We start from the raw sequence: 19,097 nt of genomic DNA, 5'->3' as shown, positions 1-19,097 counted from the left end.
ATGGCGGGGGCTTTCGCTTCTGTTGACGTTAGTCTCTTTATTCTATGGTAGGGGTGTTTGTTTACATCTTACAAACTGCAGCAGAAAGAATAGGCCTCGATAGACGATCAAATTCCCGAACCAATTCCGATCAAAGTAGCATCAAAGTGTCGGGAGTCATCAGTCTGAAATTCATTAATTTGCTTCATTTTAAAATGAAAACTTGACAGAAATGTTTCCTGTGGCAGGAAATGATGAATGATGGCACTCCGGTCTGATCTTACTTTGATCAAAAAAGTGCGGCCCGTCAAAATTTGATGGTAGATGGTGACCACCAGTCATCAGCATGTCTACTTTGATCGGAATTGGTTCGGAATTTGATCGTCTATGGAGGCCTAATCGTTCCGACTGACGACTTGGTCGACTTGATAGTCAACAGGGCACCCCGAATACGCACCGGATTGGTGCAGTTCGGCGGTGGCTGGTGCTCGTTCGGGGTGCTCGATTTTCGTAAACAACAATGGCGGCGAGGTTTGCGCGGGTTTTTTGAATTGACGCTGACGTGTGTCCGACGCCGCGCCGCCGCCGCGCAGTGCAGTCTTCGCAGGCGGCTTCTTGTCTGAAGCTTTTAAACTGTTGCAATCTTATTCTTCATCATTATCTCGTAACTTCAGTTGTTGAAATGCCCAGAATAATTTACTTTAAGCGTCAATTGTTAACTTTGTATGTTGAACCTGTAAATGAAAAAGACCTGTGAAAAAGTGAATAATTCATTTTGAAAAGAAAAAATGAAGAAAAAAAATAAGTTGTTTCTTTCCTTCATGTTTTTTTTTAAAGGAATAGTTTATTATAAATTAGTTTCACCTTGAAGACCCCCTAAAAGCCTCATTTATCGGCCAGCCTAGGAAGGAAAAAAAAATATGCTAAAATTTACCGAAAGAAGAAGTTTTAAAAAGTTTTAGAGGGACTGTTGATTCTGAGCCTATCTCCTTCAAAAAGATTTGCGAGTGATTGTAACATGAAGCTATACTAGGAAAAGAAGAGGAAATAAAGAAAAAAGCAAAAAAAAAAAAAAAAAAAAAAACTTCAAAGACTCACTAAGCGATAAAAATTTGTTCTAGCTCATTGTTCCAGATTTCCAAAAATCAGCGAAAAAATCTTTGAGCGAGAAATAAACTTTGGAGGCTCATGCGCTAATTGGGTTTGCTTGTTTATTCCCGCGTAATCACTGAACGAGAATCTTGAAGTTTTTACTTTCTCGCTTCTCTAGGGTAGGAGAAGTATTGTCATCCTTCAAGAAGAAAAAAAAGAAAGAAAAAGTTGAAATTTCATCATTTGTAGACGTTTTTTTCTTCTTCTTTTCTTTTCTTTCTTCTCTCTTTTTTTCTCTCTTTAGATTTAAGAGATTGGAACTTAAATTCTTCGCGAACATCTGCAAAATCTCTGAACGGTTTTTGTTTCCTTTTTACTCGCAAATTAAAGACTATTTTTTCTTATAGGTATTTTATTTTTTACATATACCTACTCCGGGAATTTTTTTTGAACAAAATCCGCCAACATCGATTCACGTGCATTTAATTTCGTGAATAGATTGCGTTTATAAATTGAAGTTAAATGACTGACATAATGCTCCATTGTATGTCAAAATTCGTCAATTAAAGCTGATGTGCCTATGTAAAAAGTAGCGCTGATCAATGAGCGTGGACTGGTTTCAATCAAATATAAAAATTGTCATTTTCTGGAAAACATAATTTTCCTATTGCATAAAACGAAAATATGGAAACATCGCATGCCCTCATCAAGGTAGATTTAAAATTATTCACACAGTGTAAAATAATAAGTTTTCTCCATGATTTTTAATGATAATCGCAAACCAAAATCCACATTGCCCCATCACCCGCATCATAATAAGGGAGGGTTTAAAACGTTTGAGGAAGCTCTGAAGACTAACATACATGAAATTTGAACTTAATTTGACCAGAGGGTTGAGGGTTATGGTGGTCACACATTGGCCCCTCAGCCCTCACTCTGCCGCCATTTTACCCTTAAAAATAAATAAAAAAAACTCGAAAGAAAAAATGGCCCCACTTACGATTTCGCGTTTTTACTTTTTCAATATAGGGACCTCTTCTAACACTTTCATCGAAGAAAATCGCGGGTGGTCTTCATAAAAAATTTAAACTTTCTAAAACGAACGCCGTGTGAGGTAAAATTTTCATTCAGAATTTATTTACCTCTACGAGAGATTTAATGGAGATGTTCCATGCGTGAGGGATTTGCGATTTGACCATTGATTCTAATGTAAAAGTTCGCGCGAAACACGATGGAGCCACTTTATTTTGGGGACTCCAAAACTGAAAACATGGTAACCCTGCTAATGTATTTGCTCCCTATCTTTGCATGGAGAGTTTGTTTTGATGTAGACGTAGACTCTCAGGGTAGGGTGGGATATCCCCTCCTTTTCGGCCTCACTTTGAGCGCTTTTTTTAAGCTTGGGAGACGATTTCTCGTGTTTCTCGCGAACTTTTATATAAGCATCAATGGTCAAATCGCAAATCCCTCACACATGCAATATCTCCAATGGGATCCGGCAGATTAGGGAAATAGCAGCTCTTGATGCCCTTGAAAGAAGACTACGTCCAAAACTTCTTCTTTCGCGCGGTTAACTTTAGCACACTGTTTTTTTCCTTCCTAGGCTGGCCGATAAATGAGACTTTTAGGGGTTTTTCCAAGGTGAAACTAATTTATAATAATTCCTTTTAAAAAAAAACATGAAGGAAAGACACAACTTATTTTTTTTTCTTTATTTTTTCTTTTCAAAATGAATTATTCACTTTTTCACAGGTCTTTTTTCATTTACAGGTTCAACATATATAGTTGACAATTGACGCTTAAAGTAAATTATTCTGGGCATTTCAACAACTGAAGTTACGAGATAATGATGAAGAATAAGATTGCAACAGTTTAAAAGCTTCAGACAAGAAGCCGCCTGCGAAGACTGCACTGCGCGGCGGCGGCGCGGCGTCGGACACACGTCAGCGTCAATTCAAAAAACCCGCGCAAACCTCGCCGCCATTGTTGTTTACGAAAATCGAGCACCCCGAACGAGCACCAGCCACCGCCGAACTGCACCAATCCGGTGCGTATTCGGGGTGCCCTGTTGACTATAGACGCTATTAGTGCCACGTCACAGTCGGTATCGATTGTATCGAACTGGATCCAAACAATCAAACATAACCTTACTATTCAACATGAAACTAAAGAATTTCAGAGATAATTCGCCCAGTTTGAGAAAAAAGTTGTGTTAGAGACAGCATTTTTAATCACGGAACGTTCCCGTATTGTTAAGTTGACGGGATAAAGCAGTTTCAGAAAGGTGAAAATACTCACGAGGGCCACCATGATTTAGGCTAGAGTCCTTTATACCCTAAGGCCTTGTCTCCACGGCGCAACTGTTGAAGGAAGTTAGCGCAACTGTTGCGTGTTTGTTCCGCGTTTGTTGCACCAACCGAGGTTCCCTGTCTCGACACACGGCTAAGTGTTCCCGGAACATTTAAGCGGGAATATTTGAACGACTCAATTACTTTTGAGGTTAATCAGTATCAACTTTTGTAAACAAAGCACTTGTAGAATTGATTGTCCATGTCGAGTTTTCTTATATTGTCATAATGAGTGATGCTCGGTTGAGTGCGGCATATTTTGCCTTTTTGACGAGTGCTGCAGCTGCATCCCTTTATTTTTTAAAGTGTAAAAGGGTGCCACCAAGGTGGTGGGTAAGACCATGGGCAGATTCCCGTCGAGGTACACTGGCCATGGCTCACAACGAGATGCGAAATGAGGATGTAGAAAGCTTCACCCGAGCTTCTAATGATCTTACAATAGGTAGATATAAGCATTGAAAGTGTAGGAGTGCTAATCCAGTAAAGCACCGCACCTTCACTCCATGGTGTCGTAAAGACTGTATGTCTGCCATTATTGCAGTGAAACAAATAACTAATCGGGAATACTTATGGGAATCGCTCCTTCAAAATATGATCAAAATAAGCGGATATTGATAGGTCAACAATGTATCGCTGAAGCAGAAGCGTCTAAATCCTCTTGAGGCAACGGACGATGACAATCTTAAAAAACTGATGACGCTTCACAAATTTTAAATTTCCACATTCCCAGAGATACGCGCTGAAATCCTGTTTCTCACCCCTCTTTCCGACTGCTCTCCGAGTCCATGAGCAAGACAGGAAGAAAATAGGCAAGCTACCTACTACTGTTTGCCTACCTATGTGTTTTTTTTTCTGAAACTTGATTTTCAAAGGTGACTCATGTAAAGAGCAACTGACAAACAAGATTTCAGAACCTGCCATTGCATTTCACTAACCTAAGACACAAACCCAACCTTACCATTGATATTCTTTCGCTTACACTGTATATAATTCTCCCATTGAGATTCGATATGAACTCAATTCAAAGATGCTTTTGAATTTAATTATTCGGGTAGATTGGAATAAAGAGCTTTCGGTCTACCTGTAAAGTGCATTTACTAACATTCACTGCTGTCACAAGATATTTTTGCACAGGCAGAGCCACTTTCCACAGTTGATGGATCTCTAACGCCAAGGCTCAATTATAACAAGTGATTAAACGACCAAAAATTGTTACACGCCTCAATAAAAACCGTATTCTTATCTCAAATTGCAAATCTTGGATAACAGAGCACTCACCAAAAAATCTCCTTCCTTCTACCTCAGTATGAGAAGAGTGACGATACTTTGGAGCAATAACTTTGAACTAGTTTCAATAAATGATGGCCTCAGAATTTGAGTCATCATTTACAAGAGATTGGATCAAAGAAATAAGTCAGCAGGTCACGGTTGTGGCTGGTCTCACACTTCCAGTAGGACAACCAGGAAATAGATACATGGATAACACACAAATTCAAGAGCTACACAGCTCTGATTGGATCAGATTCTAGATTTAATCGGTAGATTGAAATGAAAATATTCGGTGCACTACTTAAAGGGAAGCAGGGTGCCTTATCTTGAAATCTTAGGCAAATCGTGTGGATACAGTAAAAAAGTTCTCCGCAGATGATGAACTGGTAGGTAAGGCTATAACTCAATTGTAGCCTGTAAAGCTCTTTGCTTGCTTTGCTTCTGTAGTCATAAAATGTTGATTAGAGTTGCAAGAATTATCTGAAAAAGCAGTTAATAAGCCTGGATTCCATCTGACACTAAACACCTTCACTAGAAAATAACGTCCTACGTTTAGCTAAATAAGGATAAATAAGCCACATATAACTGAAGGAATCACGTAAAAGTGCTTAAGCAACAATTATAGTAAAATTATGATTTAAAATATGTTGAATAATGGCAAAATTAAAGCTAAATCGTGGGATAAGCACTCACTCAATCGTTTATTTGAGGTTAAATCAGACGAAAAAGGTAAACAACTGTTCCACGTTCGAGGCTTCTGACCTTGAAAGTTTCTGTTATAAGTGAAACATTTGTGAGACAGTTCCGTTCCTTCAACAGTTGCGCCAACTTCCTTCAACAGTTGCGCCGTGGAGACAAGGCCTAATTTAGGCCTTTCCGGTGCCACTCCAGTTTCTTGGCTTTTGACAGTGAAATTATGGGAGGGAGGTGTCAAGATGAGGTTATGTTTGATTGTTTGGATCCAGTTCGATACAATCGATACCGACTGTGACGTGGCACTAATAGCGTCTATCAAGTCGACCAAGTCGTCAGTCGGAAAAACCCCAGCAGAAACAGAAAACTGTTGTTGTTTGAATTAAACTCCCCTCCTTCCGTCTCTTCCGTCAGTTATCAGCTATCGCAAGAACCTGCAAGAACCCAAGGACCAATGACCGATCTCCAAATTCCAAATCAGCTGATTTGTTATCAATTCCATTTGTCATATCACTGAGCCATGAATTGGCTGAAGCTGACTGACTGACCCACTGCCCACTGGCACTGCAGTGATTTCTCTAATACGAGCTCAAGCATCCGCGTTCGTCATTTCAGAATTTACATATTCTTCTTTGCGTGTGTTTTTCCAACATACGCTCATCTCAAATTCAGTGTTTCCCGTTCTACCGACTACTAACCAGAACGTAGAATTTCACGGAACATCTCGCCGCACCATCTTTCACCCTGTGCTCGACTTGAATCCGTCATCACTCTCTTCAAAAATTCGTTTTATTACTTCTCAATCGCCGGTAAGTTTCGTTTCCATTTCCTGAGCTAATTAGCATGAAAGGCCCGTAAGTTTTTCTCTTACTTATACTTTCACGGGATACTTAGTTGGCATGAATCTTGTCAAAATTTCAGTGAGAGCAGCCGGTGCATCCCATCAACCAAGATTTTCCGTTTTTTCCTTCTCTACAGTACTTAGCTATGAGCGCAAAACAGTGAAAAGAAGTTTACTGGTTGTACCCACTTCCAGCTTTAAAACGGAGTAATGTTTTTAGTTTTTCAAGTTTGATTGACAGGTGGCGTAGATATTTGACTTTTTCTGTGCCCATTTCTTCTTGCTACAAGTCTGAGTTTTTCACTGCTAAGTTAGAGCACAAGGGGCACCTGGGATGAAACTAGGCTCTAAGGACCCCGCACACTTCTTACGATGATGTGTACCACAATCAAATTCCAATTTTTCTAATGCATTAAACTTGTCTTTGGATGCTGATCCAAAGTCATCAGTGTACCAACTTTCTACGAGGTACCATGTTTGTAGCATTTCGCACAATTCGCAGTGGAAATTACAATAATTACTTGATTGAGGCGAGCATTGCGATATCTTTCTTTTAGCACTTGCTGAAAAGGAGGAAAACCTGGCAGTCTCATCTCGCCTTTTTATTTCACCATCCAAATCAGATTCTCTTTCTCTCCCACTCTTTACCTCACCTATCACCAGTTTGGGTTTTCCGTGTTAAATTGTTGCACTGGCCTCACTTATTCAAGTAATTATTGAAACTTCCACTGCGAATTGTGCAAAAATGATGCCTCGTAGAAAATTGGCGCAATGATGACTCGATCAGTATCCATAGACGTGTTGAATGCAAAAAGATAATTGGAAATCAATCGTGGCACACATTCCCATAGGAAGTGCGCATGGTCCTTCAAAGATCATCTATAAGTAGACAAAGAGAAAACTGTGTAATTTCTCATGTTGGGAAAGAAAAAGGTAAGAATACAAAACCTTACAAATTCTGTGAATAAGGGGATTTTGCAATGTGCTCTTGTCATTTGTCACTTCACTTAAAGGCTCCGAGAGACCCTTCCCACCTTTCAGACTTATGTTTCACGCTGGCAGTGACTTTTTTAAATAATTATTCCAATTTGAGCATTTGTAAAGTCATTTTAAGTATCAGCAAATTAGTCGCTTGTTACAATTACTTGCGAATGTTTGTTTTTTAAGCCTAAACTTCAAATCCATCTAATGCAGTTTTTCCCCAAGTATGTGGGTATGCCCTCTGAAGGTTGAGCTCTGCACAATAGCTTGAAGATAGAGACCTCTTAGGTCTACATTAATCTTCCATTATCTTTCCATCAATTTTTGCGTTGCTCCTACAAGTGTGCTCAAAATACTGTGATAGTAATCTACCTGCCCTTGAACCCAGATAGGCACAGTTATTGGCCTCCATGTAGAATTTCCCAACATTCCACCTCCCGAGTGATCTCACAAAGATTACCACACCATGAATGTACCACCTTTTAACAGCAGAGCAACTGATTAATTCCATCAATAGGTACTTGAGAAATAACCACTGACCCCTTCGTTATCAGTCTTAGTTACTTAAACCAGCATGGTTCTTATCAGTCTGCAGGCTGAGGTTCAAAGAATTTTGTTTTCATGCCTGCCTGTGGAGCATTATCTTTGCTTAATCTTATCAAAATAGTTCCTCACCTGCAGGTATCAAAAGTGAAGCGTCTGGCACTTCAGTCAGGTAGAAGCCAGTGATACAGTAGTAAGTGACCACCTTTCAACTCTGTTTATGCTTCAAAGAGATTTTCAACTTTAATTATTCTGTAAGGTTTGTTACTGCCTACTTACCCTTTCTTTCTCTGTTCTTGTTAAATTTATTTTTTTCACCCGAAGGAACTTGTGCCCCATTGCTATGTCTTGTTTCAGTCAAAATCAACAGTACTGAAACACCCTAAGTCAAATTAAATGTGCTCACTTCTCTCACTTTATTGTGCATACCTACCTACTTAATAAAAAAGTGTGTGTGAAAATTGCCAAAAGTGTCTCAAGACAAATTTGCAAACTTTGGGCACATTGCATGATCTTCATTCCTTATCTCTATCTTGCTAATAATTATTAAATGTCTTTCTTATATTTATTAATTTAAATATATTTAAGTGATGTTTTATTAGTACAGCACTTAAATATTACTAAATACATTATTCTAGTGGTGGCTTTTAATCTCCTGGGATGCGTAAAACTGCGATTGCGTTACTGCTTGGAAGCACTGATCTAAATTCCACAAAATTGCTTAAATTTCTCTCATGGTAATAGTATCCACAATCTGTCAATCCCTTGTGACGTGCACCCCAATCCTCCGATTTCCTGTGAAATGTAATCAGGAAAAATGAATCAGGAATGTCGGCCCCCTGTGGTGTAGTGGTTGTAGCGCTGGCCCTGTGACCAAGAGGTCCCGGGTTCGATTCCCGGCCAGGTGATCTGAGTTTGATGGTCTCAAGCAATGGTCACCTGGGGCTGGGGTATTGAGTGTGGGATCAGCCGATAGGCCATTTGAAATTGGTAAAAAAAAAAATAGTAAGTCGGCGCATGCCTACTTAGATGTAAGCTATTGAATAAATTGTTTTGATTTATTTCTAGACGTTACTGTCAGATGTCAATTTTGTGGAAAATCTAATCTCGATTTTAAGAAGTGGCTTTGAGCTAGCTGTCATAGCAACTATTGACATAGCTTAAAATACCTTGAATTATCATCAATTTTCTCTGTTCTTGTCTAGGTTCTCAAATATAAGAATACAAAAAATGGCTCTTCCATCCCTTGTTTTTGTGCGGAACTTTGCATCTAATGTCATCCAAAATATCACCGTGGTCGGAGGGGGTTTAATGGGCTCAGGCATTGCTCAGGTAAACTTCAGCTGCTTACATCCAAAGCAGTAAAACACATTTCATCTCAACTCTCCCTATCCCAATTGATTTGCTTATTCAGGACTTCAAATATCCTCACGCCAAGGCAAGACAACTTTGATTTTGTCCAGGTGTGTTTGTAAGAGGAAGAAAAATTTTTTTATTACCTATTACAAGTTCAAAATCAGTTTGCCAGTGAACGCAGTGTGTTCAGGTAGCAGTATGTAAAAATGAAGATGCATAATGGGTAGCAAATAATATTTATCTATCTTCAGATATTCCTTTATTCCAACCCAGTATAGATTTGCTTTAAATGCAGTTTATTTTGTAACTCAAGTAATCATGTTGATACCTATTTTTCTCCTTTAGGTGGCGGCTCAAGCAGGAAACTCTGTGACACTAGTTGACGTCAATGATGATCTCTTGAAGAAAACCAGTCAGAGGATTGAGACAAGTATTCAAAGAGTAGCCAAAAAAGTTTACAAGGTAATCGCATTCAACATTTAGTCTCCAGTTCATGATCTACATTTCATCCAAAATTGTCAAAGATTTGACCCGTTGTCTTTAAAAAAATGTTTACCTGTAACTAGGATTTCTCTAGTGGTGCTGTGCCATGAGCAATTTTCCTTTTAGATTCATCCTCAGTTTCATTTCTATCATGAGCACCATGATGGAGAGACTTTTTATTCATAATTAGTGGAATACAGAAAGTTTATCGTATGTTTTTTTTAAATAAGTTCTATGTGTCAGTTTCAAGGTTCCAAGTATCTTAAGATTTTTGCTTCCACTATTTCTGCAGGAGAAACCTGAGGATGGAGAAAAGTTCATCACTGAGTCACTGAAAAAAATTACTTACTCAACTGATATACCTGCATCTGTCACGAAAGCAGACTTAGTTGTAGAGGCTATTGTAGAAAAGATGGATATCAAACACAAGCTATTCTCAAGCATTGACAAAGTAAGTATTTTATAAAAACTTTCATTTTATCAATTATTGGTGTAATTGACAAGGGATCTTACGATCTTGCCTCTTCCTAATCAATCAATGGACAAATTGTTGCCACTTAATAAAAATTCATTTAAAAATAGCTAAAATGTGGATCCAATGGATTTCTATGAGCTAAAACTAAGTTATTCAAATTTTGAGGGGGCATGATTGCAAGGTTCCTTACAATCAAGTCATTCATGTATCTTATTTATATGTACCTACCAAATAGGCACAAGTGATAGCCATACCTACTTTTTATCAATAATTATATTTTTAAGTAATTACTTTTTGCTTTCTTTCTTGCCCAATGATTTTGTAAAAAAATCAATGGGCAGAGAAGAAAGCAAACATCAATATTACCATGACTCCCAATCAAGGAAACCAAAACACAAAATTATATTTTTGTCTCATCCATTCCATGTTGAAAAATCCCGCACAGTATTTCTTTATATTCATTTTAACCTAGTTAAAGTTTAGAAAGATAGCATGTAATAAATATATGTACCAAAGAGTCTCTGAAAATACTTACGTAATGATTCTACCATCAGTTAAAGAAATTGGCTGAAGCCACTATATCTAGTGAGGCAGCAGCACTTCCTCTTTTAATCTTATGTGCCAACTGATGAAGACTATTTTTGGATTTGGAAAAAGGCTTACATTTTTTGAACAGCTACAACACCATTAAGTGCATTGTTGAAACTAACCCACCAAAATCTTACTATTTTTCCACATATTATTGAATCCCTCCCACGCATTCAGGTTGCTCCAGAACACACAATTTTTGCCTCCAATACCTCATCTCTATCAATCACAGAAATTGCATCTGTTACCAACCGCAAGGATAGGTTTGGAGGTCTTCATTTCTTCAACCCAGTTCCTGTGATGAAGCTACTAGAGGTATGTATCTATTATGATGTCAGTTAAAGTCTATTATTCATCCAGTAATTTAAAAATAAGCATTTTAATTTCATTCTGATTATTATCATGCAAGTCTGGTGTAGGTTGCCTCCAAAATATCCAGATCAGGGCTATGACTTCAAACAAATGCAGCTTGAGAGCAGGTTCTGATTGCATTTAAAAGAATAGTACCTATGTTCTCCATTGACTGACATCAAGTTGAGATCACTTGAACCACGTTCAGCAGAAAGGAACCAAGCCACATCAGCTAGGTACCCAAATTCAACTGGGCAGTTTGATTTTACATGAAAACAGCTCTGTGGATTTTGGTGGAAATTTCAGTGGATTTTCTGTATTCCACAAAGCAAATTCCTGTAAATTTTCCAAGAAATCAGCAGAAACGTTTTCTTGTAAAAAAATTAAATTGCCCAGTTAAAATTGGCAATAGCTGATGTGGTTTGGTTTCTTCCTGCTAAACGCAATCCATTTGGTCTAACACTCCCCATTTAAAAAAGAAGAGAAAATGGTCCCTCAAACTGTCTTTAACAAAGATTTTTTATTCCGAACAAACATTGGTAGTTATGCAGTGAAATTCGGTATGAAACTCAAATTTTCATTATAGAGGGAAATACTAGTTTGGGCAAAATCTCATAGAGAAATATGCTGCAAGTTATGACCAATCAGGTAGGCAACTGCAGATGCTTCTTGGGTCTAATTGAACCTATCATCAGTGCAGCGAAGCCCCCTGATTTTCTGAGAAAAATAATACTTAAAAGTGAAGGTAGGAGTTTTCATTTTTTCTTGTTTTAATTCGTCAAAAATTCGTGAATTTTAAACTGAGCTCAACTTGATGTCAATTGAAAGAATATGTGCTGTTCTTCTGAAATCAACTTGCCGACTGCATTCCTCTCCAAGGTATGGTACCAGTCCCGATATCTAGTACCAATAGTATGAAATAGTTACAGGTAGTTTTCATATTAGCTTTTATTACATAAATCCGTCCACTCATCATTTTAAATTGGAGAATGGGCGAGAAGGAGAGGTAGGGAGGGTATGAGAAAAGGAGAAAATAGTGGGTTAATCTCCAACCTTGATACATAAAGTGATTTAATTTCAGTGAGTATTTTTTTCTCCTTAGTGATTTTTTCTACTACAATATTCTGAAAGGAAGAGCATCATAAATCTAGTTCTTCTATATTCAATGTTAAACCCTGAAATTAATTCTGATTCTCCTTCTGAAAAATCGAAGGGGGTTCGGTTAGTTTCTGCTAAAATGAAAAAAAAAATGGGAAAAATTTCAATACAAAGGTAGGTACCTAATCAGCTTGGAGAAATACAACGAAATTTCAGTTTTAACTTCTAGTGAACCTGTGGCAATGTTTTGGCATCATGAACATTCTATGGATTTTTCTTTTTCAATTTTTCAGTGTCGTCAGTTAGGGATTAACCCTGTGTTTTGACCCTACATTTACTCAGCTTCAGCACAGTCCGATCATCAAAATTTATCTTTGTATAGATTTAATGAAATCAGAAACCTCTCAGAGCCATATCAAGCACTACAATCAATAGATTAAAGAAGATTACCTCTCACCGTTAAATATCACTTGGCTTTTTAATTTAAATTTGTATTTTTATCTTGTGCTCAAGCAACTGCATCCTACAATTAGGCTACAAATTTTAAAATCTTTGGCAAATGATTTTGTAGCTTTCAAAGTAATTACACAGGGCGTCTCCTGTCAGTGAAAACCAGAAAACATCAAAAATTTCAATGTAATCAGGAAAACTCCGGAGAATAGGCCATCGATCAGGAGATTCCACAGGCGTCAAGCATTATTCAACTACATACAGTTTGGTTCATATGAAAGTTGAACTTTTGATTCCATTTATTGAATATGTTTGTTTGTATGATCAAACTAGTGTCAATTTATTTGAGCAAAAATGCAGGAAATTCCATTTACTTAAGTAAAACCTTAGGAAATATCCAAAATGAAATTTTAGGAGAGACCCTGCTGTATCTTCTTGCTTTTTTTTCTGCAGGTAATCAGAACTAATGAAACATCTGATGAAACATATCAGAAAATGATGGCATGGGGTAAAGCCATCGGTAAAGTCACTATTACTTGCAAAGATACCCCAGGCTTTGTTGTCAACCGTCTTCTTGTTCCCATTCTTCTCGAAGCTATCCGAATGTATGAACGAGGTAAAGTCCACCATAATTGTAATATATTTTTTGTTTTAAATCTTAATCGGTAGTTCCAATTGTAATTTGTCTCATTGATCTACTGGAGATGTCCTCGCCGAATAAGTTTTAACACTTACAGGGTGGAACAGCTTGGACGCTAATGTCCATTTTTTTGGTCCCTCAGGACTGATGCAACCAATAACCAAATGGAATAATATACAAAATTATCAAACGGAGTCAAGTTTTTTAAGTTTTGCGTTCAGAAGGCATTGCTCACATCCTTTTTGTCTCTATGACGCACAATGTCTCTTTTAGCTTTATGAGAGGTTTCAGCTCAGTTCTATTTCCACCATTTGCCTGATATGTTCACTTTTCTCTTCTCTCAAAAATTTAAAGAACTGTTTTTAGTGCTGGGGATAATAAGTCGAATACTTTGATATATTTCTGAGACTTTTTGTAGAATGCCCAATTTGACTTTGGCCTGTGTCTAGGATAGCTATAATATTTGTGTGGCTTTTCCAGTTACAAGCTACACAATTGAACATCAAGGATACAGATCTACGGTGAGTTATGAGATTCTCCCTCCCTAGATTCCCTGTAAAAATTTCAAAAATGAAAAGAAAAGAAAAACAGAGGATGATGCTCTATTTTTTAACAGTGTATTTATACTTTTTTTTTTTTTGGAAGTGGCTGTTTAAAATTCATACAAAATGGATTATATTTTCATTGACATATTTTCATTATCTGACTTCTGTGACCACCCTAGTTTTGATGGCAAATACAAATAATATGTATTTGCCTTAAAGTGGGACTTCGAATTTCCGCAAAGACTGTCTAAAGCAAAACAAGTAGTCAATCTACATCTTTGGACAAAGGCTGTTGATGCTTCATGATCAATGTCTCATGCTAAACAATGTAAATATATTTTGCCATCTTTTGTGATGAAAAGTGAAGAAATACCTAGCGCATGTAATCTGCCTAGAAGAGCATGGAGACATGATCCTCTCTTTTTGGGGGGGGGGGGGGGGGGGGCTAAATTTTTTCATCAGATTCAGGAGTGATTCTCCTTTTTTAGATTCTTATTAATAAAGTTCAGCCGCCTGATTATAATAATCAATGAAACAAAACTTGATGCATTGCTTCGAACCAGCTGACTTATTTATGTTCTTAAAATGTCTGTGCTGTTTCTCAGATGAAAATGCTTCTCTCTTGTTTTCTTGAGTATTTACTCTACAGAACTGCGATAGAATCAATGTTTGAATCTTGTTTTAGGTGATGCCTCTGCTAGAGATATCGACATTGCATTGAAATTAGGAGCTGGACACCCAATGGGCCCACTAGAGTTAGCTGATTATGTTGGCCTTGATACTAACAAGAATATCGTTGATGGTGAGTTTAATTATACTGAATCATGCTCATTGACCAAAATTGAACTTTCATACTTAATTTTCAATACAATCTTTAAACCATCTGAATGTAAAATACAACTATGCAAAATGGACCACTAGACAAGGTACAAATTTGAGGGTTCTGGTACATTTTTCTTAACTAGAATTTCACGTAAAACACGATTTTTGCACCGAAAATTACCGAAATCATTTCGTATCTAACATATTAACGTTTTTATTTTACATTGGTTAGGGGAAATTTGAATTGCCCCATCACACAAAACTCAACACTCTACATGAGTCCAATCGCGTATTACAACGATTTCGGCAGGCTTCTCAATCCAGCACTGTTCATTTCCCACCCAGTGTTGTTCATACTATAAAAAACTTGCTACAACTAAGCCAAAGCATCAAGATTGAGGTTGCCAGATTTGCATTTTGCAGAGAAAGTCATGGTAATTTTTAGTGTGCGATTGGACTCACGTAGACCATTGAGTTTTCATGAGTGGAAGGTTTGAATTTACGCTTCAAGAAGCAGTTAATATATTGGTCAGGAGTTAATTTCAGTAAATTTTGTCACGCAAATCGTTTTGTCCGTAACATTTTGGTGAAGAAACATGTATCAGAATGCTTAACTTCGTACCTTGTCTAGTGGTCAATTATCACTATTTTAAAGACTTGTGGACTCATTTTAGAGTATACCTAATATTCGCACATTAAAAATAGAGGCGGATCCTGCAATTTGGCAACACCGGGTTACCTCCATTTACACCTATGCTTATTAATGAATTCTTGTCGGAGTACCTGGCCCTCCAAGAATTGATACATTTCCATAGGTATGAATGGAGAAAAAACAATGTTGCCAATTTGCTGGATCCGCCAATAATTAAGAAGAAAAAATACTCGGACTACAGTAATTAACCAGATAGAACATTGCTTGGTCCACTCTGTTCTAAGGAGAAGAACTGTCCACCAATAAATTTTTCTTGGGTTTCCCTTATTTAGTCCTCTTGTCATTGGAAGAACCCTGCAAATCCTTCAAGGAATTGTCTCCTGGTTGAACAGATAAATGCGCGGTTTTTCTAAACTTGTGTTAGAGAATATGTGCCTTGCTTGTACTATCTACCTTTTTGCAGAGTAAGGATATTTTGAAGCTGAGCTTACTATTAGTTTCTGCTCCAAAGAACTCATTATATCCTTGCTTTTTAATGCCTAACATGACACTTAAAGGACCCTGAACTTCAAATTTATAAACCCAGATCTTTTATTTATTTATTTATTTTTTTTTTTTTTTTGGTAAAAAGAAACTACATACATAGGGTGTCCCAAAAGTACTGCCCCTTTTTCCGTAGAGAGCGAAAGAAAGCAGATATCAAAATGCGGTTTGTGTGAGGTTATAGTCCTAGTAATTACCTATAAAACAAGACCAAGTTGAGCTCTGTAGCTTAAAATTTGACCGAGATACAGCATTTTGAAAATGACGTGTCAAGGTGGCGCCTACAGGATTTTCAACATTTTTTACGGACGAACCCCAGGACGAACAGACACGACGCATCTGCATGTGGTCCTTTAAGATCCGGTGCAATAAACTTTTTGAGATGTCAAGCAACACCTGAAGCTTACGCAAGGATAAATGACGGTCTCCTCGAACAACAGCAGCAGCGGTACCGATTAATTCGTCTGTGGTGGAGGAAGACGGTTGGCCCGGTTTCGCGAGACTTTCCGCCGATTCGCGGCCCTCAGAAAAAGATTTAAACCAAAGACCAATGCTACTTCTGTCCAAACAGTCGTCTTTATACACGCCTTTCATTTCATTAAAAGTGTCTTTTACTGACATTCCTCGACGAATACAATAACGAATAACGTGGTGTTGTTCTTTTCTTAATTCGGTACTCAGCACAAAAGAAACTTACAAAACGACAGAGGGATGAACTCTGACTGACGTGACGGGAAAGCTTGACCAACTTGGATGGCACTAGCGGACACGTTTAATCCGGTCGTTGGTCTGCATAGGGGCGCTTACACGTTGCCAAATGCCGCCTAAAACACAGTGTTGCCATATGTTTCTGGCCGCTTCTTTTTATTTTTAAAACCGTTTCATTCTTAAACTTGTTTTTTTCTTTCGTAAAAAATGTTAAAAATCCTGTAGGCGCCACCTTGACACGTCATTTTCAAAATGCTGTATCTCAGTCAAATTTTAAGCTACAGAGCTCAACTTGGTCTTGTTTTATAGGTAATTACTAGGACTATAACCTCACACAAACCGCATTTTGATATCTGCATTCTTTCGCCCTCTGCGGAAAAAGGGGCAGTACTTTTGGGACACCCTATGTATTATCATGTCTTCGACTAATGCTCTTTCTCTAAATTACAATTTTCAATCTCAGATTTTACATTATATTTGAAGCTTCATTCACTACATACTTACGTTAATTTCGTTTGGGTACTTTACACAGGTTGGCATGCCAAGTTTCCAGACAACCCTCTCTTTAACCCAATTGACTCTTTGAACAAGTTGGTAGCTGAAGGAAAATTGGGAGTTAAAACTGGTGAAGGTTTCTACAAGTATGAGAAGAAATAGTCTGAGGTCAAAGAAAGGTTGAGAATCATTTTATGTATCTGTTCTTAATGGTGAAAGTGGAATTATGGTAAGCATCAATATAGTATTACAAATAAGAGACTGAATTTCAGCAAAGTTTTAGCCGTGTTGTTTTTAAGTAAATTGTTATCTAAGTTTGTTTCGTATTTACTACAGAAATTTTCTGTGATTTTTTCGCTTCTAAACAAGAAAAAAGTCAGTTTTAATATTTCTATTTTTATACTAGAATAAATCTATTTTAAAAAAATGGTTTTTTTTCTTTGTTCTGTACGAATCTGGATCTATCAAACCCCAAAGCAAAATGATTCTGATTTTTTAACTTTCAATTACCTGACCTTATCCCCCAAGAATTTTGTGAGAGAGAAAGTTATATGTACCTCCTAATTGCTCAAAAATATTGAAAAATGTAAGAATTTAAGGTAAGGAGCATATTCCTGTTCAAATTTCAATGCATAATTATGAACGAGGCAACAATGTACATGTTCCAAAGTATTTGGTCGCTAGGAGTTCAATCTAAAGCATGAGGAAATCAGATAAACTTCAAAGTTTTAATAATGGTAATAATTTTAATAGCAATAAAAATAATAATGATAATAGTTGTGTTTTAATACTGTACAAGTAATTACATAAAAAATTTAAACAGGTCCAAGTAAATAAATAAAATAGTGTTTGTCATATAATTACATGAGAGCGAAACTATGTACAAAATTAATTACATCATAATTACAATAACAAAATAGGTACCTATCGATAATTTTGCTGGTCAATGTACCTATATCTATGGGGTTATGCTTCCAGTGTATTTTTTGAAATATCTACTGATAGCGGAAAAATTTCATAACTTAATATTAGAATTTTGAGACTAGAGATATTCATCATCTAGACTCTTTAGCAGTGGATTTTTTTCAAGTCCAACTAAATTATTCAAAGCAACGTAGAAGCTACGCACTAATTATTCTGTTGTGGTAGGCAGAAGTAGCTTCTTTAGCTCTTTCAATGTTTTTTTCACCCACTTTTCTTTACGTAATGAAACTCTCTGGTGAGATTTTCGTCATCACTTTGGGTAACCTGCTTTTCAACTAGTACTTTTAAAATTATGTTGCAAGGACTCCTCTCTTTGTAATGGTATCAAATTCTCTTGGTAAAATTATATTCATAGATCATTATGTTTTAAGTACCCGAGTCGTGAAGCTGATCAAGAGAAATGATGGCTTGAAATTCACTGTTGATAGATAGCAATACGAAAAACTCTGATGCAGTAAACAAATTAATTTTTAAACAAATTCATTAGTGAGTTTAGGGTAGTAGGCATATGAAAAGGCAAGATTTTAGCTGATTTGTAAATCAGTAAGTCTGTTTCATTTTTTCACTGAAGGTTCTTCCAATGCAAAACAAAATTCAATAATTTTTTCAAGCTCCCTTGAACGAGTTTTTCAATTAATTTTTGCTGCCTCACACAAGAGTCAAGAATTAATGCATATGGTCAAAATCTTCAATTTTTGGGAAATTTTACATCTACTAGTCCGTTGGATCACATTTTGCCATGAGGAACTACTAGTTCTGACGCATTTTTGGAACAACATTTACATTTATGCCTTTAGTTTTTGTTTGCAGATAAGTGCTTTTATGGGTGAGTGAGGAATATAAGTTCCTCATGGCAAAATGTAGTCAAAATTTTTTACAATTGGTTTTACTATTAACCAAATTGGATGTAATTTCCTCGAACATATTTTTTGTCTCTCTATTCTTCTATCATATATTTTTTCAGGATATTAATTTTTGAGTGGCAAGTATTTTTTTTGTACCTACTTGCGATTATATTGATATGAGTAGAATGAAAGTCATCATCAAAATTTAATCAGGTGTTTTTGTTATCCTTGGCTCTTAATTTAGAGCTGTGACTTAGATCTGAGGTACTATTTGAAAAATGCAGGGTAAAAAATGCTAATCTTGTAAAACTGAGGG

At 36.9% G+C, this 19,097-nt stretch overlaps 1 protein-coding gene across 1 annotated transcript; it reads left to right on the top strand.

The window, feature by feature from the left end:
- Positions 1-5,912: 5,912 nt before the first annotated feature.
- On the top strand, positions 5,913-17,270 carry LOC109035749 (hydroxyacyl-coenzyme A dehydrogenase, mitochondrial). Its single transcript, XM_019049488.2, has 8 exons — positions 5,913-6,190; positions 8,952-9,078; positions 9,448-9,564; positions 9,878-10,036; positions 10,826-10,963; positions 13,001-13,163; positions 14,418-14,534; positions 16,990-17,270. Exons 2-8 carry the CDS (start codon positions 8,977-8,979, stop codon positions 17,112-17,114), a joined length of 921 nt encoding a protein of 306 aa, XP_018905033.2. The 5' UTR covers positions 5,913-6,190; positions 8,952-8,976; the 3' UTR covers positions 17,115-17,270.
- Positions 17,271-19,097: the final 1,827 nt, after the last annotated feature.

This window comes from Bemisia tabaci, chromosome 1 (assembly GCF_918797505.1).
Source record: "Bemisia tabaci chromosome 1, PGI_BMITA_v3".
Taxonomy (NCBI): domain Eukaryota; kingdom Metazoa; phylum Arthropoda; class Insecta; order Hemiptera; family Aleyrodidae; genus Bemisia; species Bemisia tabaci.
Note: the sequence above shows the minus strand (reverse complement) of the source record. Positions and strands in the feature narration are given on the sequence as shown.

What these genes read in the sequence shown, in the direction of transcription:
- LOC109035749 (XM_019049488.2), top strand. Translation starts at nt 8,977, where the DNA reads ATGGCTCTTCCATCCCTTGTTTTTGTGCGGAACTTTGCATCTAATGTC. An exon ending in TGGGCTCAGGCATTGCTCAG is followed by an intron (nt 9,079 to 9,447) that starts GTAAACTTCAGC and finishes TTTCTCCTTTAG; the next exon opens with GTGGCGGCTCAAGCAGGAAA. An exon ending in TAACAAGAATATCGTTGATG is followed by an intron (nt 14,535 to 16,989) that starts GTGAGTTTAATT and finishes TACTTTACACAG; the next exon opens with GTTGGCATGCCAAGTTTCCA.